At 39.2% G+C, this 26619-nt stretch overlaps 1 protein-coding gene across 31 annotated transcripts in view; it reads left to right on the top strand.

Annotated features, from left to right (window-relative positions):
• LOC124141058 (zinc finger CCCH domain-containing protein 13-like) overlaps positions 1-26619 on the top strand; it is a 113048-nt gene that overhangs the window by 24227 nt on the left and 62202 nt on the right. For 21 of the 31 annotated variants that reach the window (XM_048400187.1, XM_048400190.1, XM_048400182.1 and 18 more), the window contains exons 1-2: positions 18746-18955; positions 24351-24457. In XM_048400187.1, coding sequence (XP_048256144.1) covers positions 18884-18955; positions 24351-24457 — 179 coding nt within the window. In that variant the 5' untranslated portion in view covers positions 18746-18883. Of the gene's footprint in view, positions 1-18743; positions 18956-24350; positions 24458-26619 lie in introns of those variants that run through there. The other 10 variants (XM_048400189.1, XM_048400176.1, XM_048400191.1 and 7 more) reach the window with 4 other exon arrangements.

Raw genomic sequence — 26619 nt, 5'->3', positions numbered from 1 at the left:
TCATTTCTGTAGGTGTTTGTGAAGGATTACTCGTGTTTTTTTGAATGCCCTACACAGAAACTTAAATTGTCTGACAATTTGTCACATTGTCTTTCTTCAAATAATGTCATATTTTATATTTATTTAAAGTTGTTTTTTTCTTTGTTATTTAATGCTGCACACAGCAATATTTCAGTTATATGACAATGGCTTGTAAATAATCAAGCCTGGACCAGACAAATCAGTGATTGATATTATGAACAACATTGCATGCAGTCAGTGTATGATGACACACAATCAGCCATTTTACCGAGCCTGACCACCTTATCCATTGTGTCACCTAGTATGACAAGCATAGGTTACTGGGGACCATTTCTAACCTGGAAACCAATCAGCCATGTTACCGAGCCTGACCACCTTATCCATTGTGTCACCTGGTATGACAAGCATAGGTTACTGGGGTCCATTTCTAACCTGGAAACCAATCAGCCATGTTACCAAGCCTGACCACCTTATCCATTGTGTCACCTGGTATGACAAGCATAGGTTACTGGGGACCATTTCTAACCTGGAAACCAATCAGCCATGTTACCAAGCCTGACCACCTTATCCATTGTGTCACCTAGTATGACAAGCATAGGTTCCTCGGGACCATTTCTAACCTGGAAACCAATCAGCCATGTTACCAAGCCTGACCACCTTATCCATTGTGTCACCTAGTATGACAAGCATAGGTTCCTCGGGACCATTTCTAACCTGGAAACCAATCAGCCATGTTACCAAGCCTGACCACCTTATCCATTGTGTCACCTAGTATGACAAGCATAGGTTCCTCGGGACCATTTCTAACCTGGAAACCAATCAGCCATGTTACCAAGCCTGACCACCTTATCCATTGTGTCACCTAGTATGACTAGCATAGGTTACTGGGGACCATTTCTAACCTGGAAACCAATCAGCCATGTTACCAAGCCTGACCACCTTATCCATTGTGTCACCTAGTATGACAAGCATAGGTTACTGGGGACCATTTCTAACCTGGAAACCAATCAGCCAAATCACTGAGCCTGACCACCGAATCCATTTTGTCACTGCATGGTCTAGTGGATAGAGCATCTGTCTGGAAGGTCGGGTCTTCTATCCCTGGCCGCATCAAACCAAAAGACTTTAAAGATGGTACTTGTTGTTAACCTGCCTGGTGCTTGGCATTACAGGGCTAAAACAAGAACTGGTCGGCTCAGAGTCAGTATACTGTGTCTGAGTGGGGTATTCATGTTAAACTGCAGTATGGTATCTCAGTGGTTTGGCACTATAAGATCTTAGATCAGCATACGAGTATGTCTGGACTAGTACAAGCAGCCACACACACACATGTGCATGCACATCACTATATAAGTGCGGGGCGGTCGGGTAGCCTAGTGGTTAAAGCGTTAGCTCGTCACGCCGAAGACCCGGGTTTGATTCCCGACATGGGTACAATGTGTGAAGCCCATTTCTGGTGTCCCCTGCCGTGATATTGCTGGAATATTGCTAAAAGCGGCGTAAAACCTCACTCACTCACTCACTATATAAGTGCAATAATCTATTACACGACGACGTTAAACCCCATTTTACCTCACCCATGTTGTCATCTCGTATGAGGAAGAATAGGCTGCTGGGGACCAATTCTAACCTGGAAACCACTCCGCCAAGTCACTGAGACTGACCACCGGATCCAATTTGTGACCTTACTAAGTATGACAAGCATAGGCAGCTGGGTACCAATTCTAACTTGGAAACCCCAGGGGGTCTGAATTCTGATGGTCATAAAAGTATTTAACAACTAACAACAGACCACTGCACATTAAATTGCACATTAAATTGTGTGTAATTTTGAGATCTATTGTCGCTATATATGTTGGTTGTCACAGACTTTTTTTGAGGAGCACTGTTTATGTAGGTGTTTATATATTTTCAGTCTTCAATTATTGAGGTTTTTTTTGTAATTCTGAACAATTCCATAGACACAGTAATTTTAACCAGCTAAAGGTTTTTTATTTACTTTCAATTTCGTTATCTTTTCCTATTCTACTATTAAGGCTGTGGAAACGTACATGTTTTTGAATGAGGTTGTTGGGTTGTGATAGATTTTAGCAGTATTCCAGCACCATGACAGCAGGGTAGTGGGCTTCACACACTGTAGTCATGTGGGAATCAAACCTCATCTCCCCGTGGCAAGGGAGTTAACTCACTACAAAAGTCCAGTTTCCACACTTACCAAACAAAGCTGGAATCTGTAGCACCACCTGAGACTGTTACGATTGTGTTCCTTCTATGTCATTCCTATTGACCAATCAGATTCCATCTCTCATATCACTTGCATTTGCTTCAAACAAAATGGCAGCTCCCTGTGAGTCAAGACGATCTGATCAATAATCAAGCTCTATATTAGGTCTTTGAAAGGCTCTATATTGTAATAAAACGAGTATTACCTCGCGAAATGCTTCAGTTCGATTTGAACACCTCAGGTAAAAACATGAAAAGATTTGGAAAATATCTGTCAACACTCAGTTGACGGTACACATGCTTTTCAAAATCCTGCAGTCGAACAAAATCTGCACATTGAAATCCATGTTGTACATGAACTGGATGTCAAGCTCGTTATGTGATTTTGGTTGGACTATGCATAGACTTGTTAGTCCAGCCAAAATGTAACTCTGGAATTCAAACCTGGTTTGGCAAGGGTGGAAACTGGACTTTTATAGTCAATTAATTCCCTTGCCTCGGGAAGATGTCAAACCTGGGCCCTCAGGGGTACGAGCGAATGCTTTAACCACTAGGCTCCCTCACCGCTCTTAGGAATGGAAACATATCAGACATACAGGCTGTGTCCTCAACCCTTTTCTTCAATTTCCCTAAGCAGGTGTACTTTAAGTTGAATAAGGAATTTTTCAATTTAATAATGTAGTTCATTTAACATTGAAGCAATTGGCCTTGCTTGTGCAATTTAAGAGTCCTGTTGTCCATTTGATGTAGGGGTGAAGATGCGGGGTAGAATAGGTCTTCAGCAACCCATGCTTGCTGTAAAAGGTGACTATGGTTGTCGTGAGAAGAGACTAACGTGATCGAATGGTCAGACTCGCTGAATTGGTTGATGCATGTCATCGTATCGTAATTGTGTGGATCGATGCTCAGGATGTCAATCACTGGATTGTCTGGCCTAGACTCGATTATTCACAGACGGCCATCATATCACTGGGATATTGCAGAGTGCCCTGTTAAACAACAAACAAACAAACAAACTAAACTAAGAAAGGAATCTTGTCTGCTCCATTTCAACCACAACATATAATAGAAACAGTTCACACTGCTTGTTTCCCTATGTACATAGTTACCTAGACATGGCTTACACGTAGGTGGTTACATAACTATTGCATAGCGGGCTGAATGCAAGATATTACTTTCTTTATTACCAGCCATGCCTGTGTTTCCCCTAAGAGAGATCGTATGACACCTTATGTCAAACAGGCAAGTCATAAACGTGTAGAACCCTATGAGTCTGTTGTGTGCGTGCAAGCTTGAACCCAGATAAGATCCTTGTTCCTTCTATCGATGACTTTATAAAAAACAAATCAACAAATATATTCTTGACATTTTCAACTCTTATCCAGGAATAAATTGCCTTCAGTATTTCTTATATCTCCTTGCATGAAATTCATGCCCGCCAAGTTTAATTGGATTTTTGGAGAGATCCTTTTATTGCAGTAACCCCTGAGGTATTTAAAGAAGTGATTATATTTACTGTGTTCAATGTATTAAAGTTTGACAGTCTGTAGGCTTATAAATATAAATAAGTGAGCATTTTTGTAGAATAATTTAAAAAATTGTAAATTAATGCAAACTTTATCTATGTGTGTAAACCTGTCACGGAGCAATGCAATGGTTCTGAAATTATTAAACTTTAAATATTTGCAACCTGTGTTTAACTTGAGTTTTTGTTTGTCATTTTCACTAAATAAGTAAATAGTGGAATATCAGTCATGATATATATGCAAATTTGTCCTGAAGTGATGTAAGTGAGGTAAACTAAAGTCCATGATAGTGGCATTACTTTTTAACTGTCCCGAATGTCTGGTTATGTCAAAAGCTTTTGACTATTAGAGGGAGATTGTGCTCAAGCAAATAGGTAGTCCTAGTAGACTTGATCAAGCATGCTTGTTAAACACAATCTCATCAAAATCAGATCTTTTACCGATAGAATACATCTCTACGTCACTGATCTGAGGACACATCCCTCAGGGATGTCGAGTTGGGGAACTTTTGTATCAACCAATCAGCGTCAAATTCTCGGTATGAGTGAGCGAAGCATTCAAACAGGCATGTCTGATCTCTGTATCTTGAAAACAGATTTAATCAGGGAGTTCCAAACAAAGAAAAAAAAAGCTGTGCTATGATGTTGGTGTGCATCTTTTATAATCCTGTCGTTTCTGAGCATCATGGCAGCCCAAAAGGGTGTACCATCAAGGGTGATTTTGTTTCCTGTGGCAAAGAAATTCTGAATCAAATTGTAAAGACATGAAGGTGAAGGAGTGCATCCTTCGTTTAGATTGAACAATCAAAGATCATTTCGGTTAACCTGACATGACCAATTGAGTTGACCTCAGATCTTCTTGCAGTGGTGGCAGTCGGGTAGCCTAGTGGTTAAAGCATTTGCTCGTCACGCCGAAGACCCGGGTTCGATTCCCGACATGGGTACAATGTGTGAAGCCCATTTCTGGTGTCCCCCGCCGTGATATTGCTGGAATATTGCTAAAAGCGGCGTAAGACCATACTCACTCACTCTTCTTGCAGTGAGCATTGGAGTAAAAGATTGGATTTTAATATTTTTTGTCTGCTATCCCATATTTTACTGTTAGCCAGTTTAGTAGTTGATTATTACCCCAAAGACAGACAATTTTTCAGTTTCACACATGACCCTTATTGTAACATCTTGACAAAGACCTACAATGGATGTGGACTTTGAAGGAGAGTCCCCCTTTAAATGTCCAGTGTGCCTAAGGAGGTTGGAAGAAATTCATTCATCCAAGTTCATATAGGATTTATGGAGAGATCGTGTTTAAGCACTAACAACTGGATGTATTGACAATGTGCATTGTTATGCTTACCATATTCGTTGTATTAGTGGTCCACAGTACTGGTGAATCTTGGATGGGTAGGCACTTGTACAATGCGTGTAGGCACTTATGCAATATGATGTGCCTATGATCTTTCGTTTGAATCTGGGTTTGCCCCAATTATGTTTCAATATTTGTTAGCACTATATCCATGCTTGTGGGTTTCACCAAAGCGGTAAACATCTGAGACCTGCATCACTTCTGAAAGAAAGTGGTGACCAGTTGGTGGTGAACTGTAACCAGTTGGTGGTGAACTGTAACCAGGTGGTGGTGAACTGTAACAGGTGGTGGGGAACTGTAACAAGGTGGTGTGAACTGTAACCAGGTGGTGTGAACTGTTACCAGGTGGTGGTGAACTGTAACAGGTGGTGGGGAACTGTAACCAGGTGGTGTGAACTGTTACCAGGTGGTGGTGAACTGTAACAGGTGGTGGTGAACTGTAACCAGGTGGTGGTGAACTGTAACCAGGTGGTGTGAACTGTAACCAGGTGGTGGGGAACTGTTACCAGGTGGTGGTGAACTGTTACCAGGTGGTGGTGAACTGTAACCAGGTGGTGGTGAACTGTAACCAGGTGGTGGTGAACTGTTACCAGGTGGTGGTGAACTGTAACAGGTGCTGGTGAACTGTAACCAGGTGGTGGTGAACTGTAACAGGTGGTGGGGAACTGTAACCAGGTGGTGTGAACAGTTACCAGGTGGTGTGAACTGTTACCAGGTGGTGGGGAACTGTAACCAGGTGGTGTGAACTGTTACCAGGTGGTGGTGAACTGTAACCAGGTTGTGGGGAACTGTAACCAGGTGGTGGTGAACTGTAACCAGGTGGTGGTGAACTGTAACAGGTGGTGGGGAACTGTAACCAGGTGGTGGTGAACTGTTACCAGGTGGTGGTGAACTGTAACAGGTGGTGGAGAACTGTAACCAGGTGGTGTAAACTGTTACCAGGTGGTGGTGAACTGTAACAGGTGGTGGTGAACTGTAACAGGTGGTGGGGAACTGTAATCAGGTGGTGGGGAACTGTAACAGGTGGTGGAGAACTGTAACCAGGTGGTGGTGAACTGTAACTAGGTGGTGGTGAACATAAACACAGTAGATGATACACTCCGGTATTAAAGAGCCATATGACTTGAACTGTTATTGTACTAACAAGTAGTTGGGGCCTTCTTTTGCTGAATACGGTAGTTAAGTACCTTGGGCTTTTGTGACAACACAAGCAGCATGTTAATAATTCTGGTCGACTTTATATTTAGGTTTTATGACAGTAGTTTGTTGACTTTCACAATTTAAAATGATATTTCTTCTGCCAGGTCCTTTCTGAATGTAAATTGGAATTCTGTATTCATTTGTTATGAGATCTCAAGGAACATATTTATTGAAATCATGGCAGTTATTGATTTGGCAGTATGTTTATGTTAGTTGTATATGTAGCAGGGTGTGGAGTCATCGTTACCTTACTCAATTTGCAAGCAGGGTTAACCTCTTTGGTCAAGGTATCCGACTCTGGATCAGAAGGTCCATGGTTCCCATCATGGGACTAGGAAATTTTATGGCTCCTGCACTGGCGCCAAGTGTGGGGATCAGCATGTTCATGTAGTTCATATGGGCAGAATACGTCTTGGTACCCGGGACTCGCCTTCTGTTGACAGGGGAGGATGTAGCAGGGCAGGGAAATTTATGTTCACAACACATTTTAAATTACACCCAGTTGTTGGGCCACTGTTCAGATCTATGAATTAGTTTACTAATTTCACTCACTATAGGTAACGAGATACATGACACTGTACGTATAAACTTAAGGTATTTAAGAATTGACCTTCACTTTGTGTGAGTTCATTGGAGTAATATGTATGTCGGAGCTTGCCACCTTTAAGAATAAAGGTTCTAAATGATCAGAAAGAACGCATATGTATGTTTTCGTGCTAGGGAATTTCCAAGGGTTTCCCCAGGAATGTTGAAGTAGTCCGTCAGTGTTTACATCATTTCAAGAACATGATCTCGTGAAAAACCTATGAATGTCAAATTGTGTCGTTCATACACTTATGAACGTCAATTTCGCTGTCATGTGACCGACCGTCAAATGGAAAAGAAGTATATCGTGTAAACTTCAAATGAAAAAATTATATGTATGTGAACATTGTGTAAAAGGCTGAGTCAGTGACAGTAAGGTAATAACATGAGCCAGGGCCCTGTTCCACAAAGCGATCTTAGTGCTACGACTACCGTAAGCCTATGTTAAAGTATGGGAGTTACGATCATCTAACCGCTCAGATCGCTTTGCGGAACAAGGCCCTGGTCTTCAGAGCATTCTTATCATGAATGCCTCTGAATGACAAAGTCAACAAATCAAACCTTCCATGTTTATTTCATTAACTAATTGTATCTGATTTATCCCCAAAAGCATTGCAAAGAAGAAAATAACCCTCTTGTTATGGAAAATTGTTGCAGTTTAATTTATACAATACAAATTTCATTTACTGAATCAATCCAGCCCTACTTCAGACGTCCCAGGATGTCATTGGGCATGCTGAGTGATTGAATAAGTGATGGGACTACACTTCATGGACAGCTCTACATGCTAACGTGAGGTTGTAGAAAACAACAGAACCATTAAAGCTGCAAGTTTGGATTTCTATAGTATCGGTACCGATTTCATTTGTGTTTGCATAGGGCGCACAGGTAGCCTTGTTGCCTGAGGTAACTTAATTCACAGTGCAGAGTTGCATCCCTTGGGCAAACCTGAAACCTAATGATCATTGGTTAGAATTCCAGATTCCTGATTGTGTTTCTCGGTTTGCAACCTGTGCTTGTGAATTTCCAAGATCTGCATCACTTCGGTCTTTTTTTACTTCGGTCTTTTTTTACAAATCAAGCTGACATACTGTAATATAGTTTGAAATACTGTTCCAAATGACGTTATACCAAATATCACTCACTCATTTGCATATAATGAGAAATATTTTGTCTACACAATCAAATGTTATAGATATCATCGGAAATGCTTTGTCATATTTATTTCAATCAAAAATCACCCTCATTTATGTGAGAATGCTACAGTGTCACAGTTACCTGTGGTTTTGTTTACCTGTGTCTCCATTGTCCAGTGGATAGATCGTCTGCCCAGAGTGCGGAAAGGTTGGTGGTCAATCACCAGCTGTGTCATCAGGGTTGGTACTTAACACTAGCCTACTAGCCTGGGGCTAGTACAAATCTGTCTGAGCAAGTACAAATTTCCCCATTTCCCTATAGTTTTGACTTTACAAGGGCATTTATCTTGACCCAAGCTAGTAAAGCTTTTGAGTTAGATTTGGTATATTTTCCAGAAAAACAAATATCCAACATGTCCAAAATAAATGTTGAAATTTATGAAATTCCTTTAAAGATAATGCTGTGTTGGATGCATGTAACTGATGAGTGTGTTAGTGTGTAAGTTTGTGTTTAACACCCCAATCCAGGTATTTATCTAGAATACCAAACTAAGTGTGCCAAAGGCAGGTAACATGGGGATAAAAGTAGTTATTTTGTTCAAAACTGGGATTTTTTTGTGAAGTTTAGGGTTATCTTAACATTGCATTCAATTCAAGAATGTAAAACTAAACATTAAGACTTCATCCTCTTTATTGGTCCTGCTGTCAGTGAAATGCAAGTCACCTCTACAAAGTCATAACATTAGGCATACCGTATTCAACGTAATAAGCGCCCCGCTCTAATAAGCGCCCACGGCTTTATTTGCTAATATATTGGTTAGTGAACAATCCCAGTTAGCACCCTTTCCGATTGATCAATGTATAATACACCCCTATTTCTAATTTTGAGAGCGCCCTGGCGCGAATACGGTTACTATATAAAGTGATTTGGGAATGTTTTAGAACCATTTGATAATTTTTCTGACATATGCTGAAAACTTGAGGCCAAATGTTTGCATCTGAACAAGTCCAGAATATTCCTGTGATCATATGTTGCCTCAATCATTACCAAGTGTCTGGACATATATCGATACATTGTCACAGCTCAAAGGATATATACTTTAACCAATATGCAAATAACCTAGGGCAAGTGTTAAGCATGTTTGAAGTTCAATCCTAATCCTTGATCAAAGCAATCTGCAGTTTGACTTTAACATGTTTAAAGTTCAGTGATCTGGTCCCAACAACAAGAGAGCTACAGCACTCTGTGAATTCCATATAGCAACATGGAGTCTTGAATAGTCTCCACTATAATATTTGTGTTCAGTTTGTACACCGGTAAATCATAGTAGATACGGATCTAATGAAGCAAGGCGTTGTTCAAGACGTGTGTATGCAGCATTGTTACCTGACTGGCAAATCACTGAGACGAGAAAACAGGTCATTTTTAGGCCTGGAAGGACACATTGAAGGGTTTCTTTGTGGTGATCTGATTTGTATTGAGATTGGATAACAACAAATGCCTTGAGGATTGGACAAGTGTACATACATGTATCATGATTGTAAAAGATAAATCTCTTTTCTTACCTTGGTTTAGCTGTTTATTGTTGTAAATGTTTTTTTGTATCAAACATGGCAAGGATGCGTGGTTAATAATACTTTGTTGCCTTGATAATCTTTTTTATTGCAGTTAAATCCTTGATTTTGATCAAATTAATTATTTTGTGTTTGAAATAACTTTTAGGATAGATTAATCAAGCTATTTTTGGCTTAACTTCTGTTCTTTAGGTTCAAATTGGTCAGGATCGATAGTTAGATCTTACTTTGGGGTTTTCTGTGATGGTTTCTCATTGGCTTAGCTTTTTGTACATTTCATTAGTTCAAAGAATCAATTCATGAAGACAGAAGTTGCACATTGTTGCAGCTAGTTCTTTGTTATGAATAATTTCTTGCTTTTAGATTGGTTCCTTGTGTAATTGCATGTCAAAGACTTTGAAAAAGGTTTAAGTGAGCAATGTTAGTCACATACATTTTCCTATTTCTCTTCTTTCCATTCTGTCATTTTATGTATTAATTCTAAATAAGCATACATGTAAATCTATGGGAGAGGGAGTTTTAAATTGTGATAAGTTGTGCCCAATCCTTTTCATGAGAATAACATATAATTAAACTTAACTTAAGGTTTAGACATTTAAATACAACAATTGAAAAAAGGTGTTCCATAAACATCAGTATTTTACCTCAACATAAAGAGATATTCACTTACAGTAACAATGCTTGATGTTGGTTTCCATTTATTTTGCACATCCTAGGTCAAATGCTGTTTTGACATGTGCTTTACTTGGGAACTTTAAGCAATAAGCTACATTAGACCTCTCTGTTTCATCCATGTTTGTAAATGCTGGCCAGAATAGGTCCAGAGCACCCACACAGAGCATCCACACAGAGCATTTACACAGAGCATTTACACAGAGCATTTACACAGAGCACCCACACAGCATTCACACAGAGCATTTACACAGAGCATTCACATAGAACATTTACACAGAGCATTCACATAGAACATTTACACAGAGCATTCACTCAGAGCATTCACACAGCATTCACACAGAGCATTTACACAGAGCATTCACACAGAGCACTCACAGCATTTACACAGAGCATTCACACAGAGCTTGCCAATAAGAGCTAATCAAGATAAGGATTTAGTGATTCGTGTGACATTTCTGTTATCAAATCCTTGATAGCATGAATTGTTGCTCATGCTGTCAACCAATAGTGTTCCAGGTTCAGTTTTTTACAGGCTGCTATAACTGGAAGAGTGCTGCCTGTTGTGTAAGACAACGTTCACTCACTCACTCGTGGGATTAGCATATGCAGTTTGCCAATGTTAGGACATTTACAATGTTGCCGTCTCTTCCATATTTCACATGCATCTACTTTCTGCAAGAGGACTGGTCAATGTTGAAAACTGTTTTTCATCACTCACAGCTATTAGTGACATAATTTTCAAATTTGTTCAGAATGGGCCCTGAAGTGCCTCAAGTATGTTATAAGAGTTAGTGACCCGTGAAGATCCGGACTCGATTATTTACAGACCTCCGTCATATTTACATTTAGTACTAACTACTAAATGACTTTATCGCGCGTATCCAAACCATTGGCTACCTACGCCCGTAACGTAATCACCCCTTGTAACTGAATCACCCCCGTTGGAAATTGCTGAGTGCGGCGTTTAACAACAAACCAACCAACCAACCAATAAGAGTTAGTTAAGGTGGATATATGGTAGTCAGGACCTGTGACTTGGTTGATTGTGTGTCATCATCTTTGGACATTTGATCATGATATCAACCACTGGTCTCTGGCCATAACCCGATTATTTAGAGACTGTCGTGTTAACCTGCAATATTTCTGACTGCAGCATTAAGCAACATTCACTGACTAACACCACCTCTCTGAAATAGACCGCCTCCGTGGGAGCCCAGAGAGTGGAAGGTCCGGGGTTCGATCCCCAGCCGCGTCATACCAAAAGACGTTAAAAGATGGTACTTGTTGTTACCCTGTCTGGCGCTCCGCATTAAAGGGCTAACACAAGGACTGGTCGGCTCGGAGTCAGTATACTGTGTCTGAGTGGGGTATTCATGTTAAACTGCGGCATGGTATCTCAGTGAGCTAGCACTATAAATCGGCATCAGTCCGGACTAGTACAAGCAGCCACACACACACGTGCATGCACGTCACTATATAAGTGCAATAATCTTGGACGCGACGTTAAACCCCATTTCACCTCACCTTTCTGAAATAAGCTTGTTCATATACACAGTTAATCATGTTTTTGACAAGGCAGTAACTACGCTATCATGTCACTGGATTTTCGGGTCCATCACTTGATTGTCTGGTTTGTTTATTGGTCGTCATAACATGGCAAGTGTTCTGCTGTGTGGCGTCAGGCAACAGACACTTACTTTTTAATTGTGTGAGTGGTGGGTGCTTACTCCTTTTAAGAACACATGGTGTCTTCAACGATTTTCAATCATCCTTTCAAATGATTTTCACCACTATTTTGCCTTTTACGCCCAATGGAATCTGTTTTGTCGGATAATCGTGACTAGTTATTCTCTGGCGTAGATGTTAAATATTTATTGGACTTCATTAATTATCACCCACTTATTACTGCTTTGGCATGAGATTTACCAATCAGCAACTCATTGTTTCAACAGGAATGATTTATTCCTAACATGTTAAGTGACTCTTGAGTATAAATGAACAAGCTACTAAGAACACAGTGAGATATTTCCGATATCTAATACACTGTAATACCCACTCCCTAGTTCAACCAATACAGGAAGCCTTAGATGTTTAATGTGGTCGTCCCCGGTTACCAGTGCTATGATCGACAATCGCGTCCAAATGTTTGCCAGTCTTTCTTTATGAAAGGTACTTCAATGTCCCCGGTGTTGGTGGGGCTGAAACTTGTACAAAAGCAAAGACAAATGTTGTGTACTAAAGGATTGGAAGACATCATGCTCTATTATATTTATGGTGTTAATGGAATAATGGTACAAATAAGTTAGGTCTTTTAGACAGGCTGGATTAAGATTGCTATTTATTTGTTGTCAGTGTATCTGGTCTTCTAGAAAAGATATAGGTTAGCGGGTTACTTTGAGTTCTTGCTATTGGACTATAAATTGTTGGACTACACAATTTTTAAAAAGTCGGTTGTAAACTGCTTATTCTGCAGTTCAAATTCTTCAATTTTGACAGTAAACAAATAAACCTGAAAAAGATATTGTGTGTTCTTATAGTAAACTATGTTTATAACGTGTTCTTATAGTAAACTATGTTTATAACGAACACGCTTATAACGAACTGACTGATATAACGAACTTATTTTTTAGTCCCAGCCATTTGTTGTATATATTATATGCTGTATATATGCGTATAACGAACTACGGTTATTGTGAACTAAAATTAGTGGTCCCTTTGAGTTCATTATTACCGTAGTTTACTGTAATGACACATAAGAAAACAACCTTAGACCAGGAACTTCTATCAACCTTTAGGCTTGGGCTCGCACACATTTGCTAAGTCCGATATTTTAATTGGTTGTCAATGAGATATAAGGAATCCTGAATGAAATCCAAATATTTTGATTGGTTGTCAATGAGATATGAGGAATTGTGATATTAAGTCCAATATTTTGATTGGTTGTCAATGAGATATGAGGAATTGTGATCTTAAGTCCAATATTTTGATTGGCTGTCAAAGACATATAAGGAGTTGTGATATTAAGTCCTCTATTTTGGTTGTAAATAAGATACAGTTAACTACGATTTTAATGAACTCAAAGGGACCACTAACTTTAGTTCGTTATAACCGTAATTTGTTATTAGCATATATATACAACATATATACGGCAAATGGACGGGACAAAATGAAACAGTTCGTCATATCCGTCAGCTCATTATAAGCGTGTTCCTTATAAATGTACTTTACTGTATAAACAATTTTGAAATTTGAATATCCTAATATCTTGATTGTTTGTCAGTGAGATAAAAGGTATATTGAAATAAAATCCAAATATTTTGATAAGTTGTCAGGCGACTATGCTTGTTGTAAGGGGCGAGTAACGGTACCGGGTGGTCAGGCTCGCAGACATGGTTGATGCACGTCAATTGAGTGGATCGATGCTCATGATGTCAATCACTGGATTGTCTGGTCCAGACTCGATTATTTACGGACTGCCGTCATATAGCTGGAATATTGCTGGGTGCGGCATTAAACAACTAACAAACAATGTGATATGAGGTATATTGAAATCAAATGCAAATGATTTTGATTGGATATCAATGAGATACATGTATAATTAATTTTGGAATGTTCTTGTTCCAGGCCAGCAATTTGAAACACATACATTTCGGGCATTGCAGACTTGAACACTTAAGGACTGCTTTATTTCTTGCACAGTTTTCAATAATTGTTTGATATTTTAATTGGATTAAACAAATTGGCAAATGTATTGTACCAGGGTTCTTTAATGAAGTAATAATGTCCGTTCTTTGCCAGTGAAATAACTGCACACATTAAAAAATAATGATCATGTGCCTTCATCAAGAATCCAAGGAACCCTGTAAAAAAAGAAAGTTTGGTTGGCTAATCATAAACAAATGGAGTTCACACATATGTCTCACTTGAGAAGATAGAAAGATCAATATTACTTTTTACTGTAGAAATGTGACCATAAAACATCTGTTATTGATTGAAATCAATATGAAGTCAACTGATGCAAAACATAAATATTACTCAAAGTAGCAAAAAGTATATTTTGTTCTTCATCAAAGAATGTGTTCAATATCTTCAGCTTTCCTAATCAACATTTCGATCAATATGGGACTTTGCTGGTCTGATTGACAAGAAATCATCAATTACAATATTAACAAGTTATTGATTGTGGGACGAGATTGTCATGTCGTCAAGGTACGGTGAGATTTGTTTATGAAGGATACCGTATCTCCAAGAGACGACGGACTGATATTGTACATGTTCTTTGGGTTTAAACTTGGCCTTGTTTGTTGACTTTCAGTCAACATAACTTTCCATCATGTAGAAACATGTCAACTTTTCAACTTTGCACTTGAGGACCTGTTATAGATTATTGAACAGAACGGGGAAGAAGATATAGTTATCTGGATTCTGAGAAAGTCTATGCAGAGGAACATTTGTTTTTTTATAACCATGCCAATATCATTATTTTGTTGGAGACATTTTAATGATGTTCAGCTACATTTTTCCATGTCAGCATATAATTACCAAATTTGAGAATTAGTCATCAAGACATTTTTGACAAACAGTCAATATCCTTGAACAGAGCCGATATGAATATGAACAGAAGCGACAAAACACTTTCTACAATCACAAAAAATATTTTCTAAAAGACGAGCCCGTTGTACGATTCTTATAATATCATAAGCATATATTTATGACGGATCACTACAACAGGATTCTTGGTGAAGTGTGCTTAATGTGAAGAATATGGCAATAATACTTTCTCAAGCTAGATTAGTACTTGATAATGAATCTGCTACTACAGACTAATGATTGATGAGGTGATAGTATCAATAAATACTTATAGTGAAGGTTTATTTTTGAAGTGTGACATTCAATGAATGCTTTTTGAAACAAGTAAACATAAATGATTGATGAAATCGACTGTTAGAATAAGTGATTGACTTAATTTTCCATTATTATTTCATTGACCATAAATGCATGGTTAGTATGTTGATACCAAAACAAACTCTATGATGTTCAACCCCACTCAGCAACACTGAGAATGAGAATATGTAGACCCACTCACCTGCCATCCATCCAGTAGACACAGGGGCGGTCGGGTAGCCTAGTGGTTAAAGCGTTCGCTCGTCACGCCGAAGACCCGGGTTCGATTCCCGACATGGGTACAATGTGTGAAGCCCATTTCTGGTGTCCCCCGCCGTGATATTGCTGGAATATTGCTAAAAGCTGCGTAAAACCATACTCACTCACTCACTCACTCCTGGATGTTTGGGGGCGGTCGGGTAGCCTAGTGGTTAAAGCGTTCGCTCGTCACGCCGAAGACCCGGGTTCGATTCCCGACATGGGTACAATGTGTGAAGCCCATTTCTGGTGTCCCCCGCCGTGATATTGCTGGAATATTGCTAAAAGCGGCTTAAAACCATACTCACTCACTCACTCCAGTAGACACAGAGCACAATGTCAGAAGCAGCAATCCTCTCCACCCAAGGACGAAGCAGGGTTCATGTTTAAGAGCTCTGTGGAAGTAAACGATGTCTGACATTGTAGGTCACTCGTGAAGATCCGTGGTAGAGTAGGTCTTCAGCAACCAATACTTGCCGTTAGAGGTGACTATACTTGTCGTAAGAGGCGACTAACGAGATCGGGTGGTCAGGCTCACTGACTTGATTGATGCATGTCATCGTATCCCAATTGAGTGGATCGATCCTCATGATGTCAATCATGGGATTGTCTGGTCCAGACTCGATTATTTACAGACCGCCGTCATATAGCTGGAATATTGCTGAGTGAGGCGTTAAAAGACAAACAAGCAAACAAAACATCCAAGGACGTTCACCTATTGACTTTTATCTTAGCTTACAACGGATTCTGATTGGCTGAGACCCATTCTATTATTTTAATGTATCCCGCTAACATGTAAGGTTCATTTCTTATGTTCCCCGCTCGAATTTCCTACCTCTTGTCATTACATTTGCAACATACAAACCTCAAATATTTTCCGAATGAAATAGATCTGGGGAAATAACTCTAAGTTTGTTTCTGTCGTCTGTTATTTCACCAAAGTGGATGAATGCCTAACTGTGGTATTGAAAACTTACTGATTCGGACCATAGCATGCATGCATGCATAAGACATACCTGGAATATAATTAGGTCTATAAGATAAATTTGTTGTACACCGGTCTTCTGGTGACCTGGGCTGCTGAACTCACTACAGTCAAGTCCCGTTAATCTGACATGTTTTTTTGCATATGTTAATGTCAAATTATTTAGTATTATTCAGATAGACAAAATTAAGTAGAATCGACGTTCGTGATCGAAAATCGGACAACTACGCGCTAGATAAGTTACAAACACATAATAAAAAAATGAAAAATGAAATATTTATGTTGTTGTGTTACATTGTTTGCGGAATATGTTTTCTAATAATGCAACCTCTAAAGCTTGTGGGCAGATGACCACGGAGTACGCTGATCACTGTGTCGGATTAACAAGACTGATTAATGAGTGATTTCGGTAATTTGTTGCAAATTACTAGTGTCGGAGTTGGAGTGCGAGCCTGTCGGATTAATTGGTCTAAATAGCACTGATTTCATCGGTTCCCATAATTAGTGTTGCATAAAGCCGATTGTCGGATTAACGAGTGTTGGATAAATGAGACTTGACTGTATGTCAGTTTTTGTTCTGAACATAACCTTACATGGAGGGTACATCAACCCACATCACCAAGGGGACCGGTGGATGACTTATATAATCCACAAGAGACGGGAGGAAACATTGGTCTTCCACAGATGTCAGAGGCTTGAGACTTTCAGCCATAGATTCTGTTGTCCTAAGGCTTCAGTTTTGTTCTTTGCAGACGGTTCGTGCCTCCCAGTAACCCCTACACAACTTCCTCCAATCTTACACTGTGTCTTGTTTTAGAAACTATGTTAAGTATAAAACTAATGTAACTTATCACTTGAAAATGAAGTATTTCAACTTAACAGCATCTATTGAATGAATTCTCGATTAATGTACATGTTGGTTGGACATAATGATGGGTTGGTTGTAGTTATTATCAGAAAATGTAAGATAGCTACACGATAAATAGCAAAGAACAATGAAGAAGGAAGCATGGTTTATTTCACAATAAAACACTGTTCCATCATGATGTCATAATTGGAGATTAGAATACGTGCTCGCAACTTGATGACGTCATATATTGGACGATGTTATTTTTGAGAGGGAAGTGTCCAGTGAGTTGTTCCCCATAGATGTAGCTGTGCTTCGTAGATAAACGCAGTGGCCGTACGATTGCATCCAAAAGTGGGGGACATTTGACAATCGGTATTAGGACTCCTAATACCGTCATAGGAGAAAAGGTACAGACCATCGTCGTGAGGATATCTTGGAAATACCAAACTTAACCCAAATGTTCATAAAATAGACTTGTCTGACATTTAGAGGTCAGAATCTATTCAGGGAGTCATCATTATTAAAATTTGGGTAAATATTTTTAAAGCTTGTACATTTTATCAACATCCTTAGAGAGGCTGTACATAATTTTGATATCTCATATAAGAAATAAACGACTCGTGGTCGTTGTTTATCGTACAATAAAACACTGCAGGGAGAATAAACCACTTAGGGCGGCGCCCCCTATGGTTTATTCTCCCTGCAGGGTTTTATTGTACAATAAACAACTCCCACTCATCCTTTATTTCTTAAGTATGTGTAGTAGGTAGCATGAATGGGCTGATCAGTGAAAGTACCAATGTTATTCTGTTTGACCTAAGCCAACTGGTTACAGTGCCCTGAAGACTCTCTGTGTTGTCACACGACTTCAATATCTCCCGCGCAGGCGTCACAGTAGTGTTATTGAAAGTTTTCCATTACGATTGTACTCTTAACAGTTTATGTATCAATGGCTATTATCAACTTCTCTGTTGTCATAACTACGGCATCCCTCCCTGGCACTCAGCTGTAGTACAAGAAAAGAAGATAAAAATATATCTCGTACTGCTCCTTACGAAATCAGCGTTGTTAACTAAATCATGATTCCTCCCCAGCATAAACTTTTCATGTAACTGTATTTTCACGACTTGTTAAAATATTAACTATATGAACCTGGGTGGCCAGAGTCTATGTAAATTTGAAGTATGGGACAGTCAATAAAATTTTGATTGATTCTCTTTTGCACACATAAGCGATTAATACTGCCGCATGGCAACCATGATGCCGGAGGATGCTCCGAGCACGATGTACCACATAGATTCACCTATCTTCTAAAGGTTGTATTGATTAACAAGTGTCTTAAATGTTTTGTCAGGCGTAACAATTCACACAGGAATCATTGAGGCGTTGACATTAGACAGTATTGCCTGCAATCTTATTGGTTAGCTAGATGAGTCTTGTTGATTGATGGATGTCGTCATGGAGATGAGAGGATGTTTGTATTTCATGAAGATGCGTCGGCATCTGACATTAAATTGAGGAGTGAAGTTAGGAACCAGTTTGTAGTTTGTTGGGTAGACTGAAAGGGGGAGTACTACTTGGATACATGGTTTAATGGTGGAAAATGTCGGAGTTTAGCCGAACTGCTGATGCTCCTGATGTCTTGGTTCTGTCGCGAAGTGACACGCTCTATAAGGTAAATTGTCCTCAACTGTCATTTTGAAATTGTTTGCTTTTGATGACCGATGTCATTCTGACAGATGTATTTACATGATTTGTATTTATCTTACAAGTCAAGGAGGCAACCTTGTCAAATTCTTTTTAAAGATCTAGATAACTAATAATTATTACAGATAATGAACGATAGAGCCAGATTACTTTTTATTGACTGTTACAGATGATACTTTGAACTTCTCCTTGATAACTATGATCAGTATTTATTTGAGTTCATACTATGATGATTATGTGACCCTATACTACACCCAAAATGTTTAGAACATCTGATGCTTTTATATTAAGTTAGTTAATCTGTCATGGCATGATTCTTTCATATTGCTATAGTTGATCTTTCATCATGTTCATGGCATGACATATTAGCTATAGTAAAATGAAAGTATTAGGTGGTCCTTAACTTTTTACCTCTGTGGCATATAATGCGGGGGATATAGTCGATGCCCCATCAGTCTGTCCATCAGTTATCATTTCGTTTCCGGAGAGTGATTCGAAAACAGATCCTGAAGTGGTTCCTTAAATATTTATTAAATACTTAAATACTCTCTAAAGCTAACAGGTACTCTTTCTTAAAACTATGCACACACAAAGACCAGGTTCAACTGGTGCCTTTAGAGAAAAAAATTCTTTCTGTTTCCATGGCAACAAGTTTGATTTTGACTCTGTTCATAGTGGTGTGACTACCTGACATAGAAATACCGAATCCCATGGTATTGTTTTGATTGCTCAATGACTACTCTTGTGTTCGAATTTTAAGGGGTTGGGGGGATTTGTCATCTTCTTATTTTTATTGTATTGATTAGTCCTGGATGTCTCAATTATGTCAATAGAGCACTGAATTGAGACCCCCAATTTCATGACAGAGTTTTGCAATTTAAATAGTGATATAGAAAAATATATTTTCAGTGTGTACTTGTCTCTTATTGTATTTATATTCCTAAATAGGGATATCATCATATTACTGTTTGACCCTGCCAAACTGTCAAGTACAACAATTTTACCCCAATTTTGTTGCAATCCTATAGTACATTATAACACATAATACAGTGCAGGTAATCTCTTTTCCCTAGTGTGATGCCTTGACAAACAAAGTGACTAACGTAATCACAAGATGCCAGTATCACCCGGCGCTGGACATGATGGAGTACCATGTCCAAGAATGTAAATGGTAACAAATGGAACAGGGGGTGGTTGGTTATGAATGAGATCGGGTGTCGGAAATAAATAATCAATCCAAAATCCCCCTTCAAAGAACAAAAATTGGCTTGAAAGCCCTTGTTTGAAACTCCTAACCTTGAATCAATAGAAAGGTGAAGAGTGTCTTGATGGAAGGGGTTGCAAATATTGTACCACATAATGGCGGTGATTGGCTTGTGTGTATAAAGTTGAGCCATAACAGAAGATTGCGGGAGAAATGATTTGTTTGGCTGCTCATTAACACCTTAATTCCTTAGATGTGCTATACAAGACTGCTAGGGCTGGGACGAGTCCGAATTTACTACCGGGGTACCCACCCTCCCATTACCCGATGCTACCTGGGTACCCACTGTAGCTCTCAAAAGATAGGTACAAAATGTCCGATTGGGATTTTTTTACCATAGCCCTGGAAAAACGCATTTAGATACATGTATTAAACAATCTGGCCATGCATACACTGAAGTTGACTTAAGTTATATCTTTATTCAACCATGTGAAAAGTCAGAAGGAATGGCTGCACAGTCAGAAAGAAATGCGAACATTAGTGACTTGTAGTGTAACCATAGGGTTCTAGATAATTTTTGCATTAAACAATATATCACATGACTTACCACGGGTCTGGGTAGCCCTGTGGGTACCCGGGTCCTACTCAGTACCCACCCGACCCAAGTACCCGAGTTGAGTTACCCGTTCCAGCCTTAAAACACTACTTACTTCCAGGTTGTGTTCTTAGCACAATCACAAGTTGCAAAGAGTAAGTGTGGTAAGAATGTTTGATTGTTACAGATGCAATTATTCCAATCTCATTTATGTCAGATCTTAGTTCTTGCTACCGCTAAACAAAGATCTCACGTCATAATGACCTTTCATGAATTTTTACCGACCAAAGAAATCTTAACAAGAAGTCGACATTAGCCAATCAGAAAGCAGTTTCCTGCATCATGTGCATGGCACTAGTTTCAAACTGGCAACTATCATTTGAAAAATATATTGACAAAGTTCTTGATTCAAAATTTAAAAACTGAACTAAAGAACAATCTGGATTGTCTAATAGATGACCGAAATTGTCCATGGACAATGCAAAGTTTCTTTCATTCAAATATTTATCCCACTGAAGCGAGTGATAGACGATGACTTTGAGAGAATCAGTCGTACAGGCCGTAATTGTCATTTAACTGAACTAAAGGATAATCTAGAATGTCTAATAGATGGCCGAGATTGTCCATGGACAATGCAAAGTTTCTTTCGTTCAAATGTTTATCCAACTGAAGCGAGTAACAGGCCGTAACTGTCATTTGGAATACACCGTGTTAGCCTTTTCAAAGTTGCGTGATTAGAAACCACATTCCGACTGTCACTTTCCCGATCTGTTTGCTTGGATGAAAGGTCATAATGAAATGACCTGTATTGGGATATCCTCAGATCTTTGTTTAGCGGTCGTGAGAACTAAAATCTAATTTTCATGAGATTGCAACCAATTGAAATGAATTGTGGACTACTTGGTGTGTTGTTTACACTACAGTCAGCAATATCCCAGCTATATCATGGAGGTTCATGGCAGCCAGTAAATAAGTCTGGACCAGACAAACCAGTGGTTGATCTAATGAGCATGGTCATCCTTCTGGTTACCATGGTAACACCTAATAATTATGGACCATTTGGTTTGTTTAGTGTGCAGTATCAGACAACAAACTGTTTTTGTGCAAATGTTATGAGTGGTGGGTGCTACCTGAAACAAGAACATGCTAACCCTTTTCACGAACACCTTGTGTCATCACTGATTTTCAGTGATATAGTCATGTAATTTTAACCACTATTTTGCCATTTCCGCCCAAGGGCATCTGTTTCAGCGGATAATCGATCACCTGCGTTATTCTCTGACTTTGGCGTTTTATATTTCCGCTGTTAGTATCATGGATATGTACAATCTGTGACCTTAGCCACTTTTCAAAAGTGGGATTGTAGTAAAATGTCTTTAGTTCAAGCAACATCAGTTATGGTAGTCTATATGCGAAGACTAAAATCTACTAAAAATGATGATAAAAAATAAGTTTGGACAAGTAGACTTCAACGTTTTTGGCACAGACTGTGCAGGTTTTTTTACCTTGACTTACAAAAGTCGGGGTCCAGGGGTCCCCCAATAATTAATTTTAGGGGTCCTTGCAGGCAATATGAGGGTCCTGTAAAGTAATGAAATGGTGTAGTGTAGTGTACATTTTGATAATTACTTTGGAGCATGGAATGAATCATGTGGACTGTGGTCATGATTGATGGATGAAATAACAGACACCTAAACTGCTCTTGATGCACTGTAGGTACAACAAATATTATTGTGCGTCCCTTGGGACTCATTATATATTTCTTTCAGCGTCCATTCTTTACATGTATGTGTTGCGTAAAACCCTGCTGTATAAACGATGATTCTTTAACCCTCCTAATTGCTATGACAAGGCTGGGTCAGGTATGAGGACCAGATCCGGCCGTATCCCCATAGGACAGTTGACAATGAGATAGAGATGATGGAGAAGAAGAAGCTGTAATTGTATGTACGACAGATCAATATGGCTATGACAACAAGACTACAACAGGGTGATGGCCTATGTCATGAGTGGAGATATACTGTGGTGATACTTAATCAATCAATGCTGATGACAACATATTCTCACCATTGTCATTCCGTCCTGAAGGTTCCTTCATCATGCTGACAAATGCACCTTTATGGTCAAAATTCATGGGTTCTAAGCCCTGACATCATCAATAAATTAGTGAAATTGGCGGTCGGATTAATCTCCGGGTTGAGTTGAGATAATCGATATGAATATGTTAGAATGGATGGTGTTATTGATGTGTCATCTGTAATGATAGGAGGTGTTGATGTGTCTATAGAAACCATTGTAATATGTTACCGCAGTTGGAATTAAATTTCGATTTAATCTAATGCTGCAAAAATTCATGGACAATCCACAGGCGCCGAGCAGACTTATGAATATATATTTTTAGTTTTAATCAGTTTGATAACTTGAGATGTGTTTGTAATGATAAAATATTTGAAATGTGAATCAATAATCGCGTACTGTATCTGTGCATGGCGACGTGGATTTTGTTTGACTGTAACAGTCATCTGTCAGATTGAGATTACAGCACATTGCCTCGTCAGAATGTTCAGAAAAAAGGAATCAGAGGTACTATTCTGTAATATTTGAGGAGCAATGGTTGGGCCGAGTGATTAAAGTGTTTGCTCATCACCCTGCGGAACCAATTTCGAAGGTCCTCTTTATACAGTATGTTAAGCCCATTGTTGGTGTTCCCAAACCTATAATTTCGGTACCCCTGAGGAGATTCCATGTTATAATAGGTCCCCAGCAACCTTATAATGCTTTTGTACGAGGCAACTAAAAGGATAGGGTGGCCAGGATTTGTGACTTGGTTGATTGAACCCTGATGTTGGCAAATGATGTTGTGAATATCAATCACGGGATCCAGACATGTTTACTTACAGGCAGCTATCATTTAGCTTAAATATTGCTGACTGCTTTGTTAAACTAAAAGTACAAAAAAAAATTCTGTAATGTCTAAATGTCTGAATCTCTTACTTCATAGTATTAAAACACAAGGAATACCTTATTAAAACAAAAGTTGCTTGTAATTTGTTAAAACACTACCTCATTAACAGGATTGTTATTCCAAAACAAATTTAAATACACTCATCAAAGATAAATGTGGGTCATTATGTCATCCTTGAAATCTTTTCTTGATATTTCTTGTGTAATTATCCAAGAATTGTGCTGCTATGTGCAACTTATACTGATATATATATATAATACAAGCATCTTCCTACTGGTGCTGACATTTCAGATCCTAGCGCACAGATGCATCTCACACTATGTGTATCCTGTATAACATCTCTACATGCACAGTTTTAATATTGGATAATGAAAGTAACCATTACTGTAACCATGGTAATTATTGTCATCAGGAGGTACTTATCCGTTCACATTTTCACTTCTGTATATATTTTATTTAGATAACAAGCAAATAACATCTGAACATATTTAAACATAATTGTGAGTCTGTGATTTTATTATTTCTCATTTTCATATTCAAGTGTTTGACAGATATGTCAGGTGTTGAAGGTTGAGTTATTTTGTTACTTTCTGTTGCAGCTCGTTGATCTCCATGTGTACGTGGTTCCAGCTGACATATGGCGCGACCGCTTCAACAACTTGCTCAATCAGTCCGTCACAGAAACTATTTCTATAGGAATTATCAGGTATGGACATTGCAATATCTAAGATGGAGGCCGGATGGCTTCAGATTAGGTTTATTAAATGAGTTACATGAGGCAGCCATGTTCTTGTCTAGAGGCCATCTTGATCATGACGTCATCATGACATCATCACTCTTTTAGTGACGTCATCAGTTCATGAGTACTATGATGACTGTTGATACTACATCTCCCTTTCGAAAGTCTTGAAGGAGATTAAATCCTTTAATTACTGTAAAAGAGTTCAGCACTTTAACGTTAGAGTCTCTAATAGTGAAAGCTGAACTTAGACCTTAAAAGCTGCATTATAAAGATAACAGCACAATATTCTAACCAAAGCTAACTTGAATGAATACTGAGTGTAAGTAGAAATTAACATTATCTCTGCAATCAGCATTTAAAGTCAAATCAAATTTCTAAACACATTTTCACACAAAGTGAATCTTCATAGAGTCACAGATCCAGTCTTTTTGGTTTCACTGACATCCTGCCAGATCTTGTCGTTGCAGTGTTAACTGGGTTGTTGACTTGAGCACTGGTGTTGGCTGTTTCGCTGAATGGGTTTTCACATTTCCTCGAACAGTCTAACTTGACTGGCGTTCCACTATCTGCTGATGTTGGGATGAGATGCTTGCGATTTCTACGCACAACTCTTCCCTCCGTTTCCACGTGAACGGGGGGCTTCATCCTTGCTCTGAACTAAACCTTGTTTAGTTCCGTCAGCATCTTTCACGAACACATGATCACCTGGTTTGAGCGGTTGAAGATCTCGAGCTCGGTGTCTCACATCAAAAAGTTCTTTCTGTTTGACTCGCCGATGTTCGTCTTCCTCCCTGAATTTGTCAAAGTTAAGCTGCTTGGGCTTGAGCTGATTTGGGTGAGTAGGAACATTTGAACGGAGTTGTCTACCCATAAGGAGTTCTGCAGGACTGTGTCCACCAACAAGAGGTGTAGATCTGTAAGCAAGAAGACCTAGATAAACATCAGGTGACTTCTGGAGTAGATTTTTCACTGTGCGAACTGCACGCTCGGCCTCACCATTACTTTGTGGATAATGAGGACTACTTGTAAGATGAATGAATTCATACTCCAGGGAGAACGTTTTGAAGTTCTGGGATGAATACTGTGGACCATTGTCAGATACCACAAATTCTGGGATTCCATGACGCGCAAAGATTGATTTCAGTTGATTGATGACGCTTGCCGATGTTGTACTTGATAACTTGGCGACTTCGATGTATCTTGAAAAATAGTCAACAACAAGGACATATTGGTTGTTTCGAAAGTCAAATAAGTCTGTACCGACTTTCATCCATGGACGATCTGGAAGTTCCGAAGGAATAAGTGGTTCAGTTGAATTTGACCTTTCTTTGGCACACACTTTGCAGTTTTGTACTTTTCTCTCTAGCTGTACTGCAAGTCCAGGCCACCATACAGAATATCTCGCCAATGCTCTGCATTTAGTTATCCCCTGATGTCCTTCATGTAGGCGATCTAACACACTGGATCTCATTTCTTCAGGTATGACAATTCTCTGTCCATACATTAACAGTCCATCTATAGCTGTGAGATCACCTCGGTGAGTCCAATATTGTCTCGCCTGAGTCGGAAGTTTGTGCAATGAAGGCCATCCATCTGTGCAGTATTGAATAAGCAAGTGACAATCGTCATCTTGTAGTTGTTGTCGCTTTATCTCAAGTATCTTTTGTTGAGACGCTGGCAGGCCCGACATCACAGAATCTGCATAGAGGTTAACGTCATGTAGAAGTTGAGTTTCACTCTTGTTTCCTTCAGACTTGAGTGGAGTTCTTGAAAGCGCATCTGCAGAGTACATGTATTTCCCTGGAACATGTACAATGTGAAATTGATATGCCATCAAACGCATACGTAGACGTTGAATTCTGGGTGGAAGTTCTTCAAGATTCTTGGAGCTTAACAGCGGAATCAAAGGTTTGTGATCCGTCTGAATTGTGAACTGCAGTCCAATCAGAAAGTCTCTGAATCTCTCACAACCCCACGTAATACCAAGCGCTTCCTTCTCAATTTGAGCGTATCTCTGCTCTGTCACTGTTAGTGATCTAGATGCATATGCAACAGGTCTGAGTGAATTATCCATTTGCTTCTGCAGTAACACTGCTCCAAGCCCGAAAGATGAAGCATCTGTTGAA

Source organism: Haliotis rufescens, unplaced genomic scaffold (assembly GCF_023055435.1).
Source record: "Haliotis rufescens isolate VD_foot unplaced genomic scaffold, xgHalRufe1.0.p SCAF_2, whole genome shotgun sequence".
Lineage (NCBI taxonomy): Eukaryota > Metazoa > Mollusca > Gastropoda > Lepetellida > Haliotidae > Haliotis > Haliotis rufescens.
This window is presented reverse-complemented; position numbering and strand designations above follow the sequence as displayed.